General features: G+C 35.7%; 1 protein-coding gene across 5 annotated transcripts; it reads right to left on the bottom strand.

The window, feature by feature from the left end:
• Nucleotides 1–698: 698 nt before the first annotated feature.
• Nucleotides 699–19,293, bottom strand: LOC106400570 (extensin-2-like). Of its 5 annotated transcripts, none has more exons than XM_048740948.1 (2): nucleotides 17,011–19,293; nucleotides 699–1,257 (listed from the first exon to the last, which is right to left on the bottom strand). In XM_048740948.1, the coding sequence occupies exons 1-2, from the start codon at nucleotides 19,214–19,216 to the stop codon at nucleotides 932–934; spliced, it is 2,532 nt and encodes an 843-aa protein (XP_048596905.1). In that variant the 5' UTR covers nucleotides 19,217–19,293; the 3' UTR covers nucleotides 699–931. The 5 variants fall into 5 exon arrangements, with proteins under 5 accessions (XP_048596905.1, XP_048596904.1, XP_048596903.1 ...); XM_048740947.1 differs by lacking the exon at nucleotides 699–1,257 and adding an exon at nucleotides 16,129–16,998 and having other exon boundaries at nucleotides 17,203–19,293; XM_048740946.1 differs by lacking the exon at nucleotides 699–1,257 and adding an exon at nucleotides 16,129–16,987 and having other exon boundaries at nucleotides 17,192–19,293.
• Between the last annotated feature and the right edge of the window lie 647 nt (nucleotides 19,294–19,940).

Raw genomic sequence — 19,940 nt, forward strand, 5'->3', positions numbered from 1 at the left:
TTCCTATACAACTTCATTTACATGTATACATCAACATAAGCTGTACAAATAATACATAGTATATGCTGATAGAGAGTAAGAGAGATCATCGTCATGGTGAAGTGGAAGTATAAAGATTATTGAGATATTTTATTTACACACGGACCTTGGTGTATTCGAAGAGAGGGTCTAGAGACTCTTAGAGGTTGATTGTTTATGATTTTTCAAACAGTTTTGTTTTTTTTTTTAAACCAAATTTTTACCAATTAAGATTTTGAGAACGTGGATTTCCTGAAATATAGGAAACCCAAATTTTCTTATTAATTACCTACTTTCAAGCAAAAGCCAAAAACCATATTTTCTTTGGTTTTCTCAACAATGCAAGCTGGGCTTTGTATTTTTTTCTTATTAAATATATATCTTTTGAACCGAAAATCAAAAACTATAATGGAATCAACACCAAACTGAAAATCATAAAATACAATCTGGAAGCAAACCGAAGCGCCTAAACATAATATTAGTTAACAAACAAAAATAACTTCGTGCTTTCAAAGCGCATGTACTATCCTAGTTTTGATTAAAAAGAGGAAATTGGTGGTATGTTCTTTTCATTTAATTGAAAGTAATAGAAACCACATCATAGCTATGAGAAATTGGGAATTATCATAGAAGCTTTATTTATCAGGGAAATTTATATGGCAATCTGGATAGCGTAATAATACTGGCCCAAACAATAAGGTCAAGAACATGATGCATAGAACTGCAACAAACTTACATATGGATTAAAGGCAACCATGTAACCCATAGAAAAGACAATGGAAACATGAAATTAAATGAAATTTCAATAGCCAAATAATTCATTCGAACCTTGGAAACTAAAAAGGACTAGCACACGAAAAGTAAAACATCAGATGAGACTTGGTATCTTATTTATGAATTGTATAGAACGACTTTAATAATACGAAGGTGGAGGAGGAGATTTGTATTCGGCCTTTGGAGATGGAGAGTATGCTGCTGGTGGTGGTGGAGATGTGTAGACATATGGTGGGGGTGGCGATTTGTACTCAACCTTCGGAGAAGGAGAGTAATATGGTGGTGGAGGTGGGGAGTTGTAGACATATGGTGGTGGAGGAGATTTGTACTCAACCTTTGGAGAGGGAGAGTAATAAGGTGGTGGAGGTGGAGAGCTGTAAACATATGGTGGTGGAGGAGATTTGTACTCAATCTTTGGAGAAGGAGAATAATATGGTGGTGGAGGTGGGGAGCTGTAGACATATGGTGGTGGGGGAGATTTGTATTCAACCTTTGGGGAAGGAGAATAATACGGTGGTGGGGGAGGAGAGCTGTAGACATATGGTGGTGGAGGAGATTTGTACTCAACCTTTGGAGAAGGAGAGTAATACGGTGGTGGAGGTGGAGAGCTGTAAACATATTGTGGTGGAGGAGATTTGTACTCAACCTTTGGAGAAGGAGAATAATATGGTGGTGGGGGTGGAGAGCTGTAGACATATGGTGGTGGGGGAGATTTGTATTCAACCTTTGGGGAAGGAGAATAATACGGTGGTGGGGGAGGAGAGCTGTAGACATATGGTGGTGGAGGAGATTTGTACTCAACCTTTGGAGAAGGAGAGTAATACGGTGGTGGAGGTGGAGAGCTGTAAACATATGGTGGTGGAGGAGATTTGTACTCAACCTTTGGAGAAGGGGAGTAATACGGTGGTGGGGGTGGAGAGCTATAGACATACGGTGGTGGAGGAGATTTGTATGTGGGCTTAGGGGAAGGAGAGTAGTATGGTGGTGGTGGGGAGCTGTAAACGTATGGTGGTGGAGGAGATTTGTATGCATGCTTAGGAGTAGGAGAGTAGTATGGTGGTGGTGGAGAACTGTAGACGTACGGTGGTGGTGGAGATTTGTATGCATGTTTAGGTGAAGGCGAGTAATAAGGTGGGGGAGGTGGAGAATGGTAAACATATGGTGTTGGAGGAGATTTGTACTCAATCTTTGGAGAATGAGAGTAACATGGAGGAGGAGGTGGACAGACACAAACATGTGGGTGTGGTGGAGATTTGTATACCACCTTAGGTGATGGTGAATAGTATGGTGGTGGTGGAGAGTTGTAAACATATGGTGGTGGTGGTGATTTGTATACAGGTTTTGGTGAAGGAGAGTAATAAGGTGGAGGTGGGGAGCTGTATACATATGGTGGTGGTGGAGATTTGTAAGCGGGTTTGGGAGAAGGCGAGTAATATGGTGGCGGGGGAGAACTGTACACATATGGCGGTGGTGGTGATTTGTATGCGGGCTTAGGGGAAGGAGAATAGTATGGTGGTGGAGGAGAACTGTAGACATATGGTGGTGGAGGAGATTTGTACGCGGGCTTAGGAGAAGGAGAGTAGTATGGTGGTGGCGGAGAGCTGTAGACATACGGAGGTGGTGGAGATTTGTATACATGTTTAGGTGATGGAGAATAGTAAGGTGGAGGTGGGGAGCTGTAGACATATGGCGGTGGTGGGAATTTGTATACGGGCTTGGGTGAAGGCGAGTAGTATGGTGGTGGGGGAGAGCTGTAGATATATGGTGGTGGTGGATATTTGTATGCTGGTTTAGGTGAAGGCGAGTAGTATGGTGGTGGTGGTGAGCTGTAGACATATGGTGGTGGTGGCGATTTGTATGCGGGTTTAGGAGAAGGAGAGTAGTATGGTGGTGGTGGAGAGTTGTATACATAGGGAGGTGGTGGAGACTTGTATGATGGTTTGGGTGACGGAGAGTAATAAGGTGGTGGTGGGGAGCTGTAGACATATGGTGGGGGTGGAGATTTGTATATGGGTTTGGGTGAAGGCGAGTAGTATGGTGGTGGTGGTGAGCTGTAAACATACGGTGGGGGTGGAGATTTGTATATTGGTTTTGGTGAAGGTGAGTAATATGGTGGTGGTGGAGAGCTGTAGACGTAAGGAGGTGGTGGAGATTTGTAATCAATCTTTGGAGAAGGTGAGTAATATGGTGGTGGTGGTGGAGATTTGTATGCGGGTTTTGGAGGAGGTGAAGAGTATGGGAGTGGTGGAGAAGTGTAGACGTAAGGTGGTGGAGGAGATTTGTAATCAACTTTAGGAGAGGGTGAGTAGTATGGGGGTGGTGGTGGTGAGTTGTAAACGTAAGGGGGCGGTGGTGGAGAGCTATAGACGTAAGGAGGTGGTGGAGACTTGTAGTCTACCTTAGGAGAAGGTGAGTAGTATGGTGGTGGGGGTGGAGAACTATATATGTATGGTGGTGGTGGTGGGGAGCTGTAGACGTAAGGAGGTGGTGGAGATTTGTAGTCCACCTTTGGAGAAGGTGAGTAATATGGTGGTGGTGGTGAGTTATACACGTAAGGAGGTGGTGGAGATTTGTAATCCACCTTTGGAGAAGGTGAATAGTATGGCGGTGGTGGTGAACTGTAGACATAAAGAGGTGGTGGGGATTTATAGTCCACTTTAGGAGATGGCGAATACATTGGTGGAGGAGGAGGAGAACTGTATACGTAAGGAGGTGGTGGAGAGTTGTAGTCAACTTTCGGTGCAGGAGAATTGTACATTGGTGGTGGTGGAGAGCTATAAGTGTAGGGCTCATAAGAAGCAGCAACCATTGTTGCCATGATTACAAAACCAAGAGCATAAACGAGATGGGCTGAACGCCCCATCCCGGGAGAAGATGTCATTCGCAGTTTGATTGCTTCTACAACACTTCACTGCGTTGGTTTTTGTTTTTGTTTTTATGGTTCTACATTACTTCTGTGCATGCCTTTATATAGGTTCTGGGGTTCTACCATTTTTTTCTATTTGTTTAGCTTGCATCTCAGTAATCGTGGAAGCATGTCTGCGTCAAACTTTCGTGAAACGTGCAAGAACGTGCATCAAATGTCAACGAGCAGCTTCTTATTTTTATTCTTTCAAGTTCGTGAAGAAAGATGCATATCATTGTTCAATTATTTTGTCAACGACCCAATTAATTTGTTTCTTATTCTTCTTTAATGATTTTTCCTTTTCTTATTCATTTTGGTTGGAGAAGTTAGTTGAACTTTTCAAACTTGGGACCAATTTCAAATATTCGAGGCTCGTATTTCTTCTTTTTTTTTACTGAAAATAACATGGTACGATGCTCGTATGTCCATATTCCCATTTTCTCTCTCTGATTGATACGAAAAGTTACTACCGTTTGATTGACATAACAGGAGCAGAGGAAAGTTTCTGGTTTGATAACTGGTTGGATATGGAGCCTTTGATTAGATCATCTCCTATATATTCTTCTATTTTTACTTATAAAATATAGCTATCTAAAATAGAGATGTGTTTCTCCAATGTATTTTTATATTTTTTATCTCTAAAAAGAATATTTTGAAATTTTACAATAAGTACCTTTTATTTTCGAAAGTTGATAATTAACTTTACCTACTTTGAACTTTTACAAGATTTTCATAAATTTATGACTTTCTTTAAAGTATTTTTTTTAAAAAGACTATTATATAAATTTAAAGTGTGATTCTATGTTTATAAAAACTGTATTTTCTGAAAAAAATAGTTGACTGGTTATAATTATAAAAGTTTAAAAATTAAAAGACTATTCTGTAAATAGAAGTATGACTTTTTAATAGAAAAATACTATTTTTGCCTCTATATTAAGAAGAAAAATAGCAATCTTTATTTTAAAGGAAAAAATGAAGTTGGGTTGAAGTATTATTTTTTTCTATTATAGTTTTTAGAGGTTAAAATAATAATGGGTTGGAGATGTTTAACATGACCAGTATGAACTCTATACATACATTGAATTACCCCGTAGAGCGACTGCTAGTGATTTTGTGAATCAGAATGGATGGTCCACTCGAGGTAGGGATGGCAATCAAGGACCTGGACCACGGACCTGGCCTGTAAAGGCTTGTTGCAGGCGGGATTGGGCCTCCATTTGTTAAACCCGCAAATTTGCGGGCCTCGCGGGACGGGTTCAAAGCGGGACGGATCGAAAGCGGGACGGGTCGAAAGCGGGAGTTTGAAGACCCGCAACCCTAAGTCCCCATTTCTGCTTTCGCCTAAAACATTGAGAGAGAGAGAGAGAGAGAGAGAGAGAGAGAGAGAGAGAGAGAGAGAGAGAGAGAGAGAGAGAGAGAGAGAGAGAGAGAGAGAGAGAGAGATAGAGAGAGAGAGAGAGAGAGAGAGAGAGATAGACTTCGATCTGCACCGGTGGAGCTTCTTCAAGTTATTATAAGAAGTTTGAAAACTCACTTTCCACCGAAGAAGAAGATCTAATTCCTGCCATGGGTTCTTCATAGTTTTGCCAATATGTATTTGTTCACATTATCATACATTTTGGAGTTTTAGGTTTCAATATAACTTTAACTGACTTCTATTATTCTTATATGCAGAAGATGAAGTTGATGGTGAAGAAAAGAAATTTTCGTCTTTTTATCGCTTGTTGGTGACAAAGATGAAGAACAAGAAGTGTGATTGGTGTTTTCTTTTTATTTATTTTTGGGATTAGCATCTTTGATTTGGTGTTGGTTTTATTTAATTTTGGATTCAGAAAACTAAAGCATTTGTTATGAACATATGAGTTATGATGTTTGGATTCAGCAACTAAAGTATTGTTTATTTTTAAAATGTTTGGAGTCTAACAAAAGTAAATAAACTAGTGTTTTGATCCAACTAAAATCTTCAACTAACAAGTGTATTGCCTTATCCAGTTCAATCCTCGACTAAACTCACTTACTGATGCGTCATGAAACTAATAAAGCGTCCTGAATCATGTCTTGAAGCGTTCAGGAGCCATATGCCAGTTTGTATTTCTATGTCCCGCGGGCCGATCCGCAAAGGCTTACATGTTTTGCGGTACGGGTTTGTTCAGCCATTTTGAGGAACGTAGCCCGCAGGGCCTGACCCGCCATATGGCCTCTTTCTATCTAAAGTCGTCTATTCTCTCTCCGTATGGCCTCTTTTGCAGGTCGTTGATGGTCTTCGTGTAGCTTTATGATGTTCTACATGGATTTAGAGCAAGGAAGGTGTGTCTGGAGTGTATATGGTGGTGAAAGTGGCGGATTTCCTTGCGTGATGGTTCTGGTGGTGTTGGTAGACCTTTGTTGCTGATTTTCCCAATAGTCTTTACATTTAGCTGTTGGGTAGCTTGATTCTTTTGCAATGGAATCTTGTATGGCTTGTCATGTGCGACGGTTTTAGTTCTTTGTTGCCATTCATTTGTGTTTAGGATTTGCTATAGTAGCAGTGCCGGTCCGGATTATTATGGCGCCTAAAGCGTACCAAAAAATAACGCCTCTAATTATAAATAAGAACTTTATATAGTTAAAAATATTAAAATAATACTATTAAACATTATATTATTTTCAAAGAAATAAAATACAAAACGTCAAAATATTATTTTGAAAAAAAAATTCTAGCATTTTCTTGAAAATAATTTTCTAATTTCAAATAATCAAGTGTTTTAGTTAAGTTGTATATCATTTATCGTAGATAATTCTTTATAAAATTCTATAAAAATTGAATTTTTAAATAAGCAACTAAAATCAGAATTGACTATAAGAAATTTCTTTTGTGTTTAGACAACAATCATTCATTTGTTTAGAAATTACAGGATGTTAGCCGTTTTTATAATTGCATTTGACAACAATTCTAATTATAATCCTATTTTATAGTAGTATTTTTTTACAAATCCAAAAGTTATTATATATAGTAGAACAAAACATATGATACAATCATGTATATATCAATTTCAACTTGTTTTATTTTATTGAACTTCAAAAGATTATAAGATACTACAAGAACATTCCCAAAAAAAAAAAGAGAGAAAATGACTTAAAAAGATACAACTATTTTGACAAAGAAGATTAATCACAATAAAATGTGTAATATGAGAACTAATAATTAGATTTTTTGTTAAAAAAAAAGATTGTTATGGTTGAAGGATTACCGATTAGAGCCAATTTTGATAACATTATCTTTTAACAAATATATGGATATAGAGAAATAGATAAGAGAGTTATAAAGAAGGGCTTTTTGTAAAATTGACCTACAACTTAAAGTCAAACACAAAACTAACCTCCTTTTTTTTTTTGAAAATTGGTTTTGCCCTATTCACCCCACAAGTTCATATAATTTACGAAAATGCCATCAATTTTTTTTTTCTTTTCGAAAATGACATCTTTACTCTCTCACCCTCATCATCTTCAAGTAATTACAAGATTGCCATTGTTATCAATACCACAACCACCATGAACAACCAATTTGAAGCTCTTAATGCTCCCAAAATCGATTTACCCTTCTTCTTTTTCCATTCTTGTGAAGTAAACACAACATATCTCTCACTTTCTCTCCACAATGAGCTAAAAAAACCCAAGATTTTGATTCTAAAATTTTTATGGTTCATAGAGTCATAGAAGCTAACGATTCTGGGTGGGTGACTTTCGTTTGTGATTCTGTGTGCTTGGAGAAGCCTTATGTATGCTAAGGAACTTATCTCACCAATTTAAAGTATGACATCGAGTTTTTTTCCAGATCTGTTCGTCAGACGACTTACTTGGGAAGTCGTCTGGCTGTAGACGACTTACCTGGAAGTGTAAGTCGTCTAGCTGTAGACAACTTACCTGGAAGTCGTCTGGTCAACGCAGAGGTTATTTTTGCAATTGACTTTGAAATCTGTAACCTGAGACGACTGAAAGTTAAGTCGCCTACTATTGTTTGGTTTCAAAAAAATTTCTAAAGAACCTAGACGACTTACATTTCAGTCGTCATAGGTTAGTTTTGCATTTGACTGGATAATTTCAGAAGTTTGAGTTCCCCAGCCGACTTACATTTCAGTCGTCTGTCGAAAATTAAAATAATAATATTTTTTTAAAAGTAAACGACTTACAATTAAGTAGTCATAGGTTAGTTTTGCAATTGAAAAAAAAACTTCAAGACTTAATTATACACAGACGACTTATAATTCAGTCGTCCACTAGACGACTTACTTGTAAGTCGTCCATGATTTTTTTCCGAGATTCTGGTCAAACCTCGTAAATCCTGGACGACTTACATTTCAGTCGTCTCGTGGACGACTGAATTATAAGTCGTCTGTATATAATTAAATCTTGAACTTTTTTTTTTCAATTACAAAACTAACCTATGAAGACTTAACTGTAAGTCGTCTACTTTTAAAAAAATATTATTATTTTAATTTTCACTAGACGACTGAAATGTAAGTCGTCCAGAAAAGTCAAACTTCTGAAATAATCCAGTCAAATGCAAAACTAACCTATGACGACTGAAATGTAAGTCGTCTAGCTTTTTTGGAGTTTTTTTTAACCAAACAATAGTAAACGACTTATTTTTCAGTCGTCCGAAATAACAGATTTCAAAGTCAATTGCAAAAATAACCTCTGCGTTGACCAGACGACGTATAGTTTAGTCGTCTGGACAACTTAGATTGAAGTCGTCCGCGTCTTCTCCGCTAGTTTTTAAGTCTTCTACGTTAGTTTTTGAATAACTTGTATTTTTAAGAGTGATAATTAACTTCAAGATATGTAAAACTCATATTTACAAAATATGTTCTCTCCCTTAGTTTTACTAAATTTGACTAAGTTTTTCAACGCAAACTTATAAAAAATATGTTATGCTTTGACTAGTTACTATTGTTTGTTTTCATCTCTTAAGTATTATTGTTATAGACAATAATGATGACTATTGTTATGAGTTGGAAGAAGGGTTAAATGCTTCTTAAAATGTTGTATCAATATGAAGCTACCAACATTCTTGTTTATTAAGATGAGAAAAAGGCCATTGCAGTTTATTATTGCATATGAGAGATCCAAAGATATGAAAAAGGCTACTGAAGTCTATTATTTCATTGATTTGTAAATGTGTAAACACATTGTTAGCACATTTAATACATCTTGGAAAATATTATTACTGATTTTACAAAAAAATCACAACTAAAAGAGTAGACATGCAATTCACAAAATAGACCACAAACAAAACTATTATAGATCATTCCTCTACAAAGACAAGCTTGGATTCCACTTGAGTAGACAAGACAAGACGACTTTTAAGAAGTTCAGACGACTTCTAAGAAGTCCAGACGACTTCCAGGAAGTTCAGACGACTTTGTCAAAAGACTTTTAGGAAGTTCAGACGACTTCCAGACGACTTTACAGGAAGTCCAGACGACTTTTAGGAAGTCCAGACGACTTCCAAACGACTTCCAGACGACTTCCAGACGACTAACAAGTAAGTCGTCTCAGAAGTCTTCCAGATCTGAAAAACCTGCATATTAAATCCAGATCTGAAAAACCTGCATATTCAAAAACGTTCAAATGGCTTAAAAACAGAAAAAATGAGTGGAAGATTAGATAAATCTACCTTTACAGAACACACAAAAATACATATCTAAAAATAATAGATCTACCTTTAAATTAGTGGAAGATGAGTACCATCTAATTAAAAACCTGCAAAAAAGATAGATTAGTAAGAAAGACATGAGACAAAACTGAAAAATTCATATAAAGTTTGGTGTTTTCAAGTCAAAGAGATTAGAGTGGGTTTGGAGAGTTTTAGTTTGGGAAAAAAGTAAGAACTTTATACAACAATAAGTTACCAAATGAAGGAAAATCAGACATAAGAACTTACCAAAACGCTCAGAAAAATCCAGACGACTTCCTGGAAGTCCAGACGACTTCCTGGAAGTCCAGACGACTTTGTCAGAAGATTTTCAAGAAGTCCAGACGACTTCCAGACGACTTCCAGACGACTAACAGGTAAGTCGTCTCAGAAGTCTTCCAGATCTGAAAAACCTGCATATCAAATCCAGATCTGAAAAACCTGCATATCCAAAAACGTTCAAATGACTTAAAAATAGAGAAAATGAGTGGAAGATTAGATAAATCTACATTTATAGAACACAAAAAATACATATCTAAAATTAATAGATATACCTTTAAATTAGTGGAAGATGAGTACCATTTGATTAAAAACCTGCAAAAGAGATAGATTAGTAAGAAATACATGAGACAAAACTGAAAAATTCATATAAAGTTTGGTGTTTTCAAGTCAAAGAGATTAGAGAGAGGTTGGAGAGTTTTAGAATAATGAACATTACATTTTTGTTGCAGCCATTTGAGAGGAGGAAAGAGAATGTGTAAATTTTTCTTTATATAGGGAGACAAAAAATCAAATTAGGTTAAATATTTTTGACTCAGACGACTTCCTGGACAACTTACATTTCAGTCGTCTGGTGAAGAAATTAAAACAGACGACTTACATGTAAGTCGTCCAGAAGAGTTTAATATTTTTAGCGGGAAATTAAATATTTTTAGCGGGAAACTAAAATAGAAGATTTTCCAGACGACTTACAAAAAAGTCGTCTGGTTTAAATTATTTAAGCGGGAAAATAATTGTTAAAAAAAATTTTAGGCGGGAATATTTGGACGACTTACATGTAAGTCATCTGTTTTAATTTCTTCACCAGACGACTGAAATGTAAGTCATCCGAGTAAAATGATCCGGTTAGGTTAAAACGTACTTTGGTAAAATTAAAGGTTCGGTACGATGTGGACGACTGAAATATACGTCGTCCGGGTAAATTATTCAACAGACGACTGAAATATAAGTCGTCCACACCCTAAACATAACCCCTAAACTTAATTATCTAATTAAACACTTCATAAAACCAAATCAAACTTGAAAAGTGTTTACTATACACAGAAATAAACACATATAGGTGAAAACTAATTTAAAAAAAAAAACATTTTAGTTTTCCAAAATCTAACCCTAACAATACATACAATACTACAACATATGTTTGTCAAACTCCTAAACCAAAGTATTTCATGATTCACTACTTCCACTCATCTATCTTCAAAACAAATCAATTTTATCATATCTTAATTTATATCACTTAAAACTGTTTATAATTACTTGATTTTTATTTTTCATGCATCAAAATATTTTTTTACAAGATTTATAAATTATTTTTAAAATAAACTGGTACCAGACGACTTACACTTCAGTCGTCCAGACGACTTCCAACATCTCAGACGACTCAAACGATTTACTGGGGCTATATTCGTAAAAATAGCTTCTGTTTTTTTGTTTGGTCACAAGGGGTTGAGCTGTAATTTCACTAGGCTTTTAGGTTAGTTTTGCATTTGATTCAAGTTTGGGTATATATTTGAGATTAAAATCAAGTTGTGGGTTAGTTTTGGCAAAAACCCCTATAAAGAAATACATAAACAAAATGGGCTAATAAATGGAAATCTCCTAATAAATGATGTTACCAAAATCTTCCGTAAAAGAGAATCAAATCTATAATTAGAAAATGGACAAAATGTTATAAAAAATAAGAATAAAGGACTTGAGCTTTGAACCCGTTACCTTTATGACCAGATGCCAATAACAAAGATCACTAGACCAGAGCAGATATTGTAAACTTTGGCGCCCCTAATTTTCCTATATTTCTTGGTGCCTAAAGCCTATGCTTTACGGGCTTTAGCCCAGGGCCAGCCATGTATGGTAGTTGGTTCAGGTTCTTTTTTTTTAAGTTTCGGGTTGAGTCTTATGACTGCTTTGCTTCTCCGATTGGTTAGAGTTGGATGGTGACGCTTCTTGTGCTTGTCATCCATGTTCAGTTTGTCCCTGGTTCTTGTCAGAGGAGTTATGCCTTGCTCCCTGTTACAAGATGGTTTTCATTTAGGGTTTATGGGAGACACAACAATACCTAGATGTATGTTGGACTGTCATTGATCTGAATTGATAGGGATTCATCATTTGGAGTTGGACTTTGAATCATGTTGGGTTCTTCTCAAGACACTATTGTGGATAAAAGCAGAGCTTGCAGTACTCATGGTGTTAACTCATGAATTTTCATTAGTCCCTCAAGTTCAGTTAATGCTTTGGTATTTATCCTCCTTCCCCCTCGTCATCCTAAGGCTAAGTCTCTCATCTGAGCTTCTACTTGCATATCTATTGGCTCAGTTCTTTATTGCGATCAGAAGCAGAGGTGGCTGTCCTGTAAGTTGATTGGATCGTGGAGTATTGATCCTCTTTCTACTGATGGCTAAGAAGACACTCATTATTTCTTCTTTTCCCTGTTGGGCTTAGTTTTTGGGCATCTACTGATGTCGTTAGTTTAATTCCTTTCAAGCTTTCTTTTGTATGAACTCCTTGTGGCCATGTCTTAGCACTGGTTTTATTGCAATCGAATGATTTTTTGACAAAAAAAAAGATTATGTAACATATCCAAATTTAACGTTACATTGAAAAAAATTTAATAACTTGTAAATGTTGAACAATCTATAAAATATGATATCACGAATTTTTTGCCTCTCTCCCTATACAATCTTTTTAGACTCTGCTGTGATTTTCCTTCTTTTTTTCTTTGCATGAAGCTCCTTGTGTCAGAACTACTAAGTTTCTCATTAGCCAATTCATATTACTCAAACCGTAGGTAATCATTACTAATCAATACTATTAAAAGGAAAGGAGTTTTAAAAATCTACTTAAAAAAAGTTGTTGCACACTTTCATTTTTAGTCCAACCTATAATATATAACCAAATATTATAATAACATTTAATATAACAACCAAATAAGATTCTAGCGAATATCTTTCTCTAATAGTTTAGGTAATATATTAATTCTCTAATTGTTAGATATTTGTTCATTATTTAGAAAATCTGTGTGACATATCTGATCTATTAAAAATATGTATTTCTAGATATTACGGTTACCAAATAACATTTGAAAAGAGATTTTGTATATATGATGTAACATTGCATTCAAATATATAGGTTACTTTCGTGGTTTTCAAATGAATCAGTCCAAATCTTATAGTTTTCTAGATTCCCTAATAATATAATTGTACAATATTATACTATATTTTCTTACATCACACATCAGTATATTAGATATATATTTACTTATCCCATGCGGTAATATAGTACTCATTTTCAAACTGTACTATTAATCAATTTTCACTGTTTGGCTTCTTTATAATGTTGGTTAGGTAATTTTAAAATATACGAATAGTAGCCAATCAAAAACCTTAAGTTCTAAACTAATATTTGATTGTTTAAATTTTTACTAAAACTATCCTAGTTTTTTTTTCAATAATAATAATAATAATAATAATAATAATAATAATAATAATAATAATAATAATAATAATAATAATAATAATAATAATAGTAATAGTAATAGTAATAGTAATAGTAATAGTAATAGTAATAGTAGTAATAATAATAATAATAATAATAATAATAATAACAATAATAGAAAAGAGAGTAGGCTTAGGCATTCGATTTTCAGGTCAAGTACGGATCGGTTTCTTTCGAGCATGGGTCTTTCGGATCCTAGACATTTAGACCTAAGTAGGTATTTGATTTTTTTTTGTTTTGGGTTCGTGTCAGTTCTTATTGTGTTTGGATCAATAATTAAGATACATGTAAACTACATATAATTTTTGGATACCTAATAGGTCCAGATCAGTTTCAGATATTTAGGATCTAAAAATGATTCGAAGTACCAAAAACTTTAAAAATACATGAAACACAAAAATATCCAAAAGTATTTAAATACTTAAAATGACGCGAATTTGACCAGATAAACCAAAAAACCCCTAAAATTTCATCTAAATATCCAAATATATTTTAAATTTTGAAATTTTACATGGAGCCTCAAACTATAAGCAAAAACCAAAATCCGAAACTTAAAATAATATTCGTAGTACAAAAACATATCAGAAATACATAAATATATCTAATATACACAAAGATTTCATGTACGTTAGTTATCCGATTGGGTCTCGAGTAAGATCCAAACTCAAGCAGAGACTCGCATGTCTAAAAAAATATTAATAGGTACTTTACCTTGGGCTTGGATCCGAACCAGTATCATTGTATTGTTAGTCTGTATATATTTTTAGCAAGATTTTAATAAGAAAACAAAACCCGCGCTTTAAAGCGCGGGTCAAAATCTAGTTCCCCATATTATTTCTTCTACATCCTTTTCACTTTTTAACCTACGTGATGCATATTCTTAAAAACATTTCCTATAAGCCAAAAGGACTGTTTTGTAATTGCAATTCTCCAAGTTGAATATTAAACCCCACACAATTTATCTTATGGATAGTTACTTAATTAGTAACTTATTTTAGGATTTTGACCCAATTCACTATCTATCTTATTAAAACTCAAGTACAAAATTGGAGTGTTTGGAGACTTGAATAGGACTATTAAAAAATTTAGACTGTTTGGAAACATGGATTGTAGTCTTTTAAAAAAAAAATATTTTTGTTTGAAAACAAGGATAGATTAAGAAAAAAAGTAATGGGCTTATGTTTTTTTTTTAAATTGAAAGTTATCTAGACCAGTATTAAAATATACCAAAATGGGTCAATCTAATTGCCTACATTTTTTTTTCTAAACTAACCATAAAACAAAATTTAAACTTTATATACATATTTCAAATCAAAATAATAATTCAAAATTGATTTATATTAAAAATTGATTCAAAAATATACATATATTCAAAACTGGATTTTTACTAAACTATTTTTCAATAACCATTATAAAACAATATTATCAATATATATAAGAAAAATATAATACAAAGCCCAATTTGAAATATCAACTTAAATTATGGTTTTTATATTTCATATTAAGTTTTAAAAATATAATATATGTAATTATTTATATGATGGTATGTATAAAATACTATTAATTATATTATTACTTATATGATGGTACATATAAAATACGATTAATTATATGATGACAAAATACAATATATAATAATGACTAGAGATGGGCTTTTGGGTACCCATACGGGTTTAGTTCTGATCGGTTTGCATTTCGGGTTTTCGGGGTCAAAGATTTCAGCCTTATTAGAATGTTTCTAAATTTTGGTTTGAGTTCGATTCGGATCTTTGCGGGTTTGGTTCGGGTTTGGATAACTAATTTAAATTATTTTTAAATTCATAAATCATTATATATTTTAAATTTCTCAAAATGTATAAATAAAATAATATATTACGTATAAATTTGAATAACATATATCATAATACTTAAGCTTAACATATCAATTGACTTGATTTAAAATTTTGGATACGAAATCAATAATTATTTTAAGTATTTTTGGTGATTTGAGTATACTTTAACTATTTCAGATATTTACTTTAGACTATATATATATATTTTCAAGTATTTAAACTAATTTAAAAGTATCATTCTTTATATTTTATATACGTTAAATCTAAAAATAACTAATATATATATAAGTATATAAATCTATTTTTAGATAAATTCGGATACCCAAATACTTCGGTTCGGATCAGATTCGGTTATCTAAATAACAAAATTTTGAATAATTAGAATATTTAATTAATTTATGTTCGGGTTTGGTACTATATTTTTGGATCGGTATCGGTTATGTTCCTCGGATTCATTTTTCATAATACTAATAATTACATGAAAAACAAATATCAACATATTTTTCAAAATATACACCCGCGCAGGCGCGCGGGTCAAAGTCTAGTTTATGTTATAAGGGAAAATTTTCCAAAACAATCTCTGACTTTTAAATTCAAGTAAAAAGACCCAATTCTCAAGTAAACCATTTTATTTCTCAATTATCGTTTAAATGGAAATAAATACTTACTTTTCTTGTACATGTAATTTATACATGTGTTTAATAAACCACTAAGATCTCATTAACACACATTTAAACACCCTGATATAAATCTCTAATATAATTGACTTAATCTCCTATCCAAATCCATAAAACCATATTATTTTTTCTTCAAATGTTCTCTTCAAATGTATTTGACATTTAACTGTAACTTGATACAACCATACTTTCATCCAAACACAGAATAAATAAGACTATGTCTACCAGAATTGATTGATAAAGCCAATTTAACGACGTGGTTAGTCAATAGATAATGTGAGTATAATTTTGATAAAAAAGAAGAAATTGATGGTCCGTTGTTTTCATTTAACTGAAAGTAATAGAAACGACATCATAACTATGAGAAATTGTGAATTATACGAGTAGCTTTATTTATCAGGGAAATTTATATAGGCAATCTGGATAGCATAATAATACTGTCCCAAACAATAAGGTCAAGAACATGATGCATAGAACTGCAGCAAACTTACATATGCATTAAAGGCAACCACGTAACAAATATAAAAGACAATGGAAACATGAATTTAAATGAAATTTCAATAGCCAAAGAATCCATTCCAACTTTGAAAATTAAAAAGGACTAGCACAAGAAAAATAAAAAGACAAAACATCAGATGAGACTTGGTATCTTATTTATGAATTATTTAGAACGAGTTTAATAATACGAAGGTGGAGGAGGAGATTTGTATTCGGCCTTTGGAGATGGAGAGTATGCTGGTGGTGGTGGAGATGTGTAGACATACGGTGGGGGTGGCGATTTGTAGTCAACCTTTGGTGATGGAGAGTAATACGCTGGTGGAGGTGGTGAACTGTAAACATAAGGTGGTGGGGAAGATTTGTACTCAACCTTTGGAGAAGGAGAGTAATATGGTGGTGGAGGTGGAGAGCTGTAGACATATAGTGGTGGAGGAGATTTGTACTCAACCTTCGGAGAAGGAGAGTAATACGGTGGTGGAGGTGGGGAGCTGTAGACATATGGTGGTGGAGGAGATTTGTACTCAACCTTTGGAGAGGGAGAGTAATAAGGTGGTGGAGGTGGAGAGCTGTAAACATATGGTGGTGGAGGAGATTTGTACTCAACCTTTGGAGAAGGAGAATAATATGGTGGTGGGGGTGGAGAGCTGTAGACATATGGTGGTGGGGGAGATTTGTATTCAACCTTTGGGGAAGGAGAATAATACGATGGTGGGGGAGGAGAGCTGTAGACATATGGTGGTGGAGGAGATTTGTACTCAACCTTTGGAGAAGGAGAGTAATACGGTGGTGGAGGTGGAGAGCTGTAAACATATGGTGGTGGAGGAGATTTGTACTCAACCTTTGGAGAAGGAGAATAATATGGTGGTGGGGGAGATTTGTATTCAACCTTTGGGGAAGGAGAATAATACGGTGGTGGGGGAGGAGAGCTGTAGACATATGGTGGTGGAGGAGATTTGTACTCAACCTTTGGAGAAGGAGAGTAATACGGTGATGGAGGTGGAGAGCTGTAAACATATGGTGGTGGAGGAGATTTGTACTCAACCTTTGGAGAAGGGGAGTAATACGGTGGTGGGGGTGGAGAGCTATAGACATACGGTGGTGGAGGAGATTTGTATGTGGGCTTAAAGGAAGGAGAGTAGTATGGTGGTGGTGGGGAGCTGTAAACGTATGGTGGTGGAGGAGATTTGTATGCATGCTTAGGAGTAGGAGAGTAGTATGGTGGTGGTGGAGAACTGTAGACGTACGGCGGTGGTGGGGATTTGTATGCATGTTTAGGTGAAGGCGAGTAATAAGGTGGGGGAGGTGGGGAATGGTAAACATATGGTGTTGGAGGAGATTTGTACTCAATCTTTGGAGAATGAGAGTAACATGGAGGAGGAGGTGGACAGACACAAACATGTGGGTGTGGTGGAGATTTGTATACCACCTTAGGTGATGGTGAATAGTATGGTGGTGGTGGAGAGTTGTAAACATATGGTGGTGGTGGTGATTTGTATACAGGTTTTGGTGAAGGAGAGTAATAAGGTGGAGGTGGGGAGCTGTATACATATGGTGGTGGTGGAGATTTGTAAGCGGGTTTGGGAGAAGGCGAGTAATATGGTGGCGGGGGAGAACTGTACACATATGGCGGTGGTGGTGATTTGTATGCGGGCTTAGGGGAAGGAGAATAGTATGGTGGTGGAGGAGAACTGTAGACATATTGTGGTGGAGGAGATTTGTACGCGGGCTTAGGAGAAGGAGAGTAGTATGGTGGTGGCGGAGAGCTGTAGACATACGGAGGTGGTGGAGATTTGTATACATGTTTAGGTGATGGAGAATAGTAAGGTGGGGGTGGGGAGCTGTAGACGTATGGCGGTGGTGGGGATTTGTATACGGGCTTGGGTGAAGGCGAGTAGTATGGTGGTGGGGGAGAGCTGTAGATATATGGTGGTGGTGGAGATTTGTATGCTGGTTTAGGTGAAGGCGAGTAGTATGGTGGTGGTGGTGAGCTGTAGACATATGGTGGTGGTGGCGATTTGTATGCGGGTTTAGGAGAAGGAGAGTAGTATGGTGGTGGTGGAGAGTTGTATACGTATGGAGGTGGTGGAGACTTGTATGACGGTTTGGGTGACGGAGAGTAATAAGGTGGTGGTGGGGAGCTGTAGACATATGGTGGGGGTGGAGATTTGTATATGGGTTTGGGTGAAGGCGAGTAGTATGGTGGTGGTGGTGAGCTGTAAGCATACGGTGGGGGTGGAGATTTGTATATTGGTTTAGGTGAAGGTGAGTAATATGGTGGGGGTGGAGAGCTGTAGACGTAAGGAGGTGGTGGAGATTTGTAATCAATCATTGGAGAAGGTGAGTAGTATGGTGGTGGTGGAGAGTTGTAAACATATGGAGGTGGTGGAGATTTGTATTCGGGTTTTGGAGAAGGTGAATAGTATGGTGGTGGTGGAGAAGTGTAGACGTAAGGTGGTGGAGGAGATTTGTAATCAACTTTAGGAGAGGGTGAGTAGTATGGGGGTGGTGGTGGTGAGTTGTAAACGTAAGGGGGCGGTGGTGGAGAGCTATAGACGTAAGGAGGTGGTGGAGACTTGTAGTCTACCTTAGGAGAAGGTGAGTAGTATGGTGGTGGGGGTGGAGAACTATATATGTATGGTGGTGGTGGTGGGGAGCTGTAGACGTAAGGAGGTGGTGGAGATTTGTAGTCCACCTTTGGAGAAGGTGAGTAATATGGTGGTGGTGGTGAGCTATACACGTAAGGAGGTGGTGGAGATTTGTAATCCACCTTTGGAGAAGGTGAATAGTGTGGCGGTGGTGGTGAACTGTAGACGTAAGGAGGTGGTGGGGATTTATAGTCCACTTTAGGAGATGGCGAATACATTGGTGGAGGAGGAGGAGAACTGTATACGTAAGGAGGTGGTGGAGACTTGTAGTCAACTTTCGGTGCAGGAGAATTGTACATTGGTGGTGGTGGAGAGCTATAAGTGTAGGGCTCATAAGAAGCAGCAACCATTGTTGCCATGATTACAAAACCAAGAGCATAAACGAGATGGGCTGAACGCCCCATCCCGGGAGAAGATGTCATTCGCAGTTTGATTGCTTCTCCAACACTTCACTGCGTTGGTTTTTGTTTTTGTTTTTATGGTTCTATATTACTTGTGTGCATGCCTTTATATAGGTTCTGGGGTTTTACCATTTTTTTCTATTTGTTTAGCTTGCATCTCAGTAATCGTGGAAGCATGTCTGCGCCAAACTATCGTGAAACGTGCAAGAACGTGCATCAAATGTCAACGAGCAGCTTGTTATTTTTATTCATTTTTATTCTTCCAAGTTCGTGAAGAAAGATGCGCATATCATTGTTCAATTATTTTGTCAACGACCCAATTAATTTGTTTCTTATTCTTCTTTAATGATTTTTTTCCTTTTTCTTATTCAATTTGGTTGGAGAAGCTAGTTGAACTTTTCAAAGTTGGAACCAATTTCAGATATTCGATGCTTTATGATTGATATTAAAAGTAATTACCGTTGTTCGGTAACTTAAGCTGATTGATTGATACTAACGTTGTCCGGTTGCGTTTAGAAACATATATAATGTTCTTGCGGCTAGAAAACTATTAAATATATAAAATTAATGGTATTAAAAATTTTGAAAAAAAGTATTTCTTCTTTTGAAAAAAAATTCAAAAACATTTTTCCTTAATTTTGTTTTTTTTTTTAAATTTTTTCTAGAAAATTATTTTTCCTAAAAAAAGTTTAGAAGACTTTTATGAACGTTTATGATATCTTTTTGAATGTAAATTTAGCAATAT

Source organism: Brassica napus, chromosome A9, assembly GCF_020379485.1.
Source record: "Brassica napus cultivar Da-Ae chromosome A9, Da-Ae, whole genome shotgun sequence".
Lineage (NCBI taxonomy): Eukaryota > Viridiplantae > Streptophyta > Magnoliopsida > Brassicales > Brassicaceae > Brassica > Brassica napus.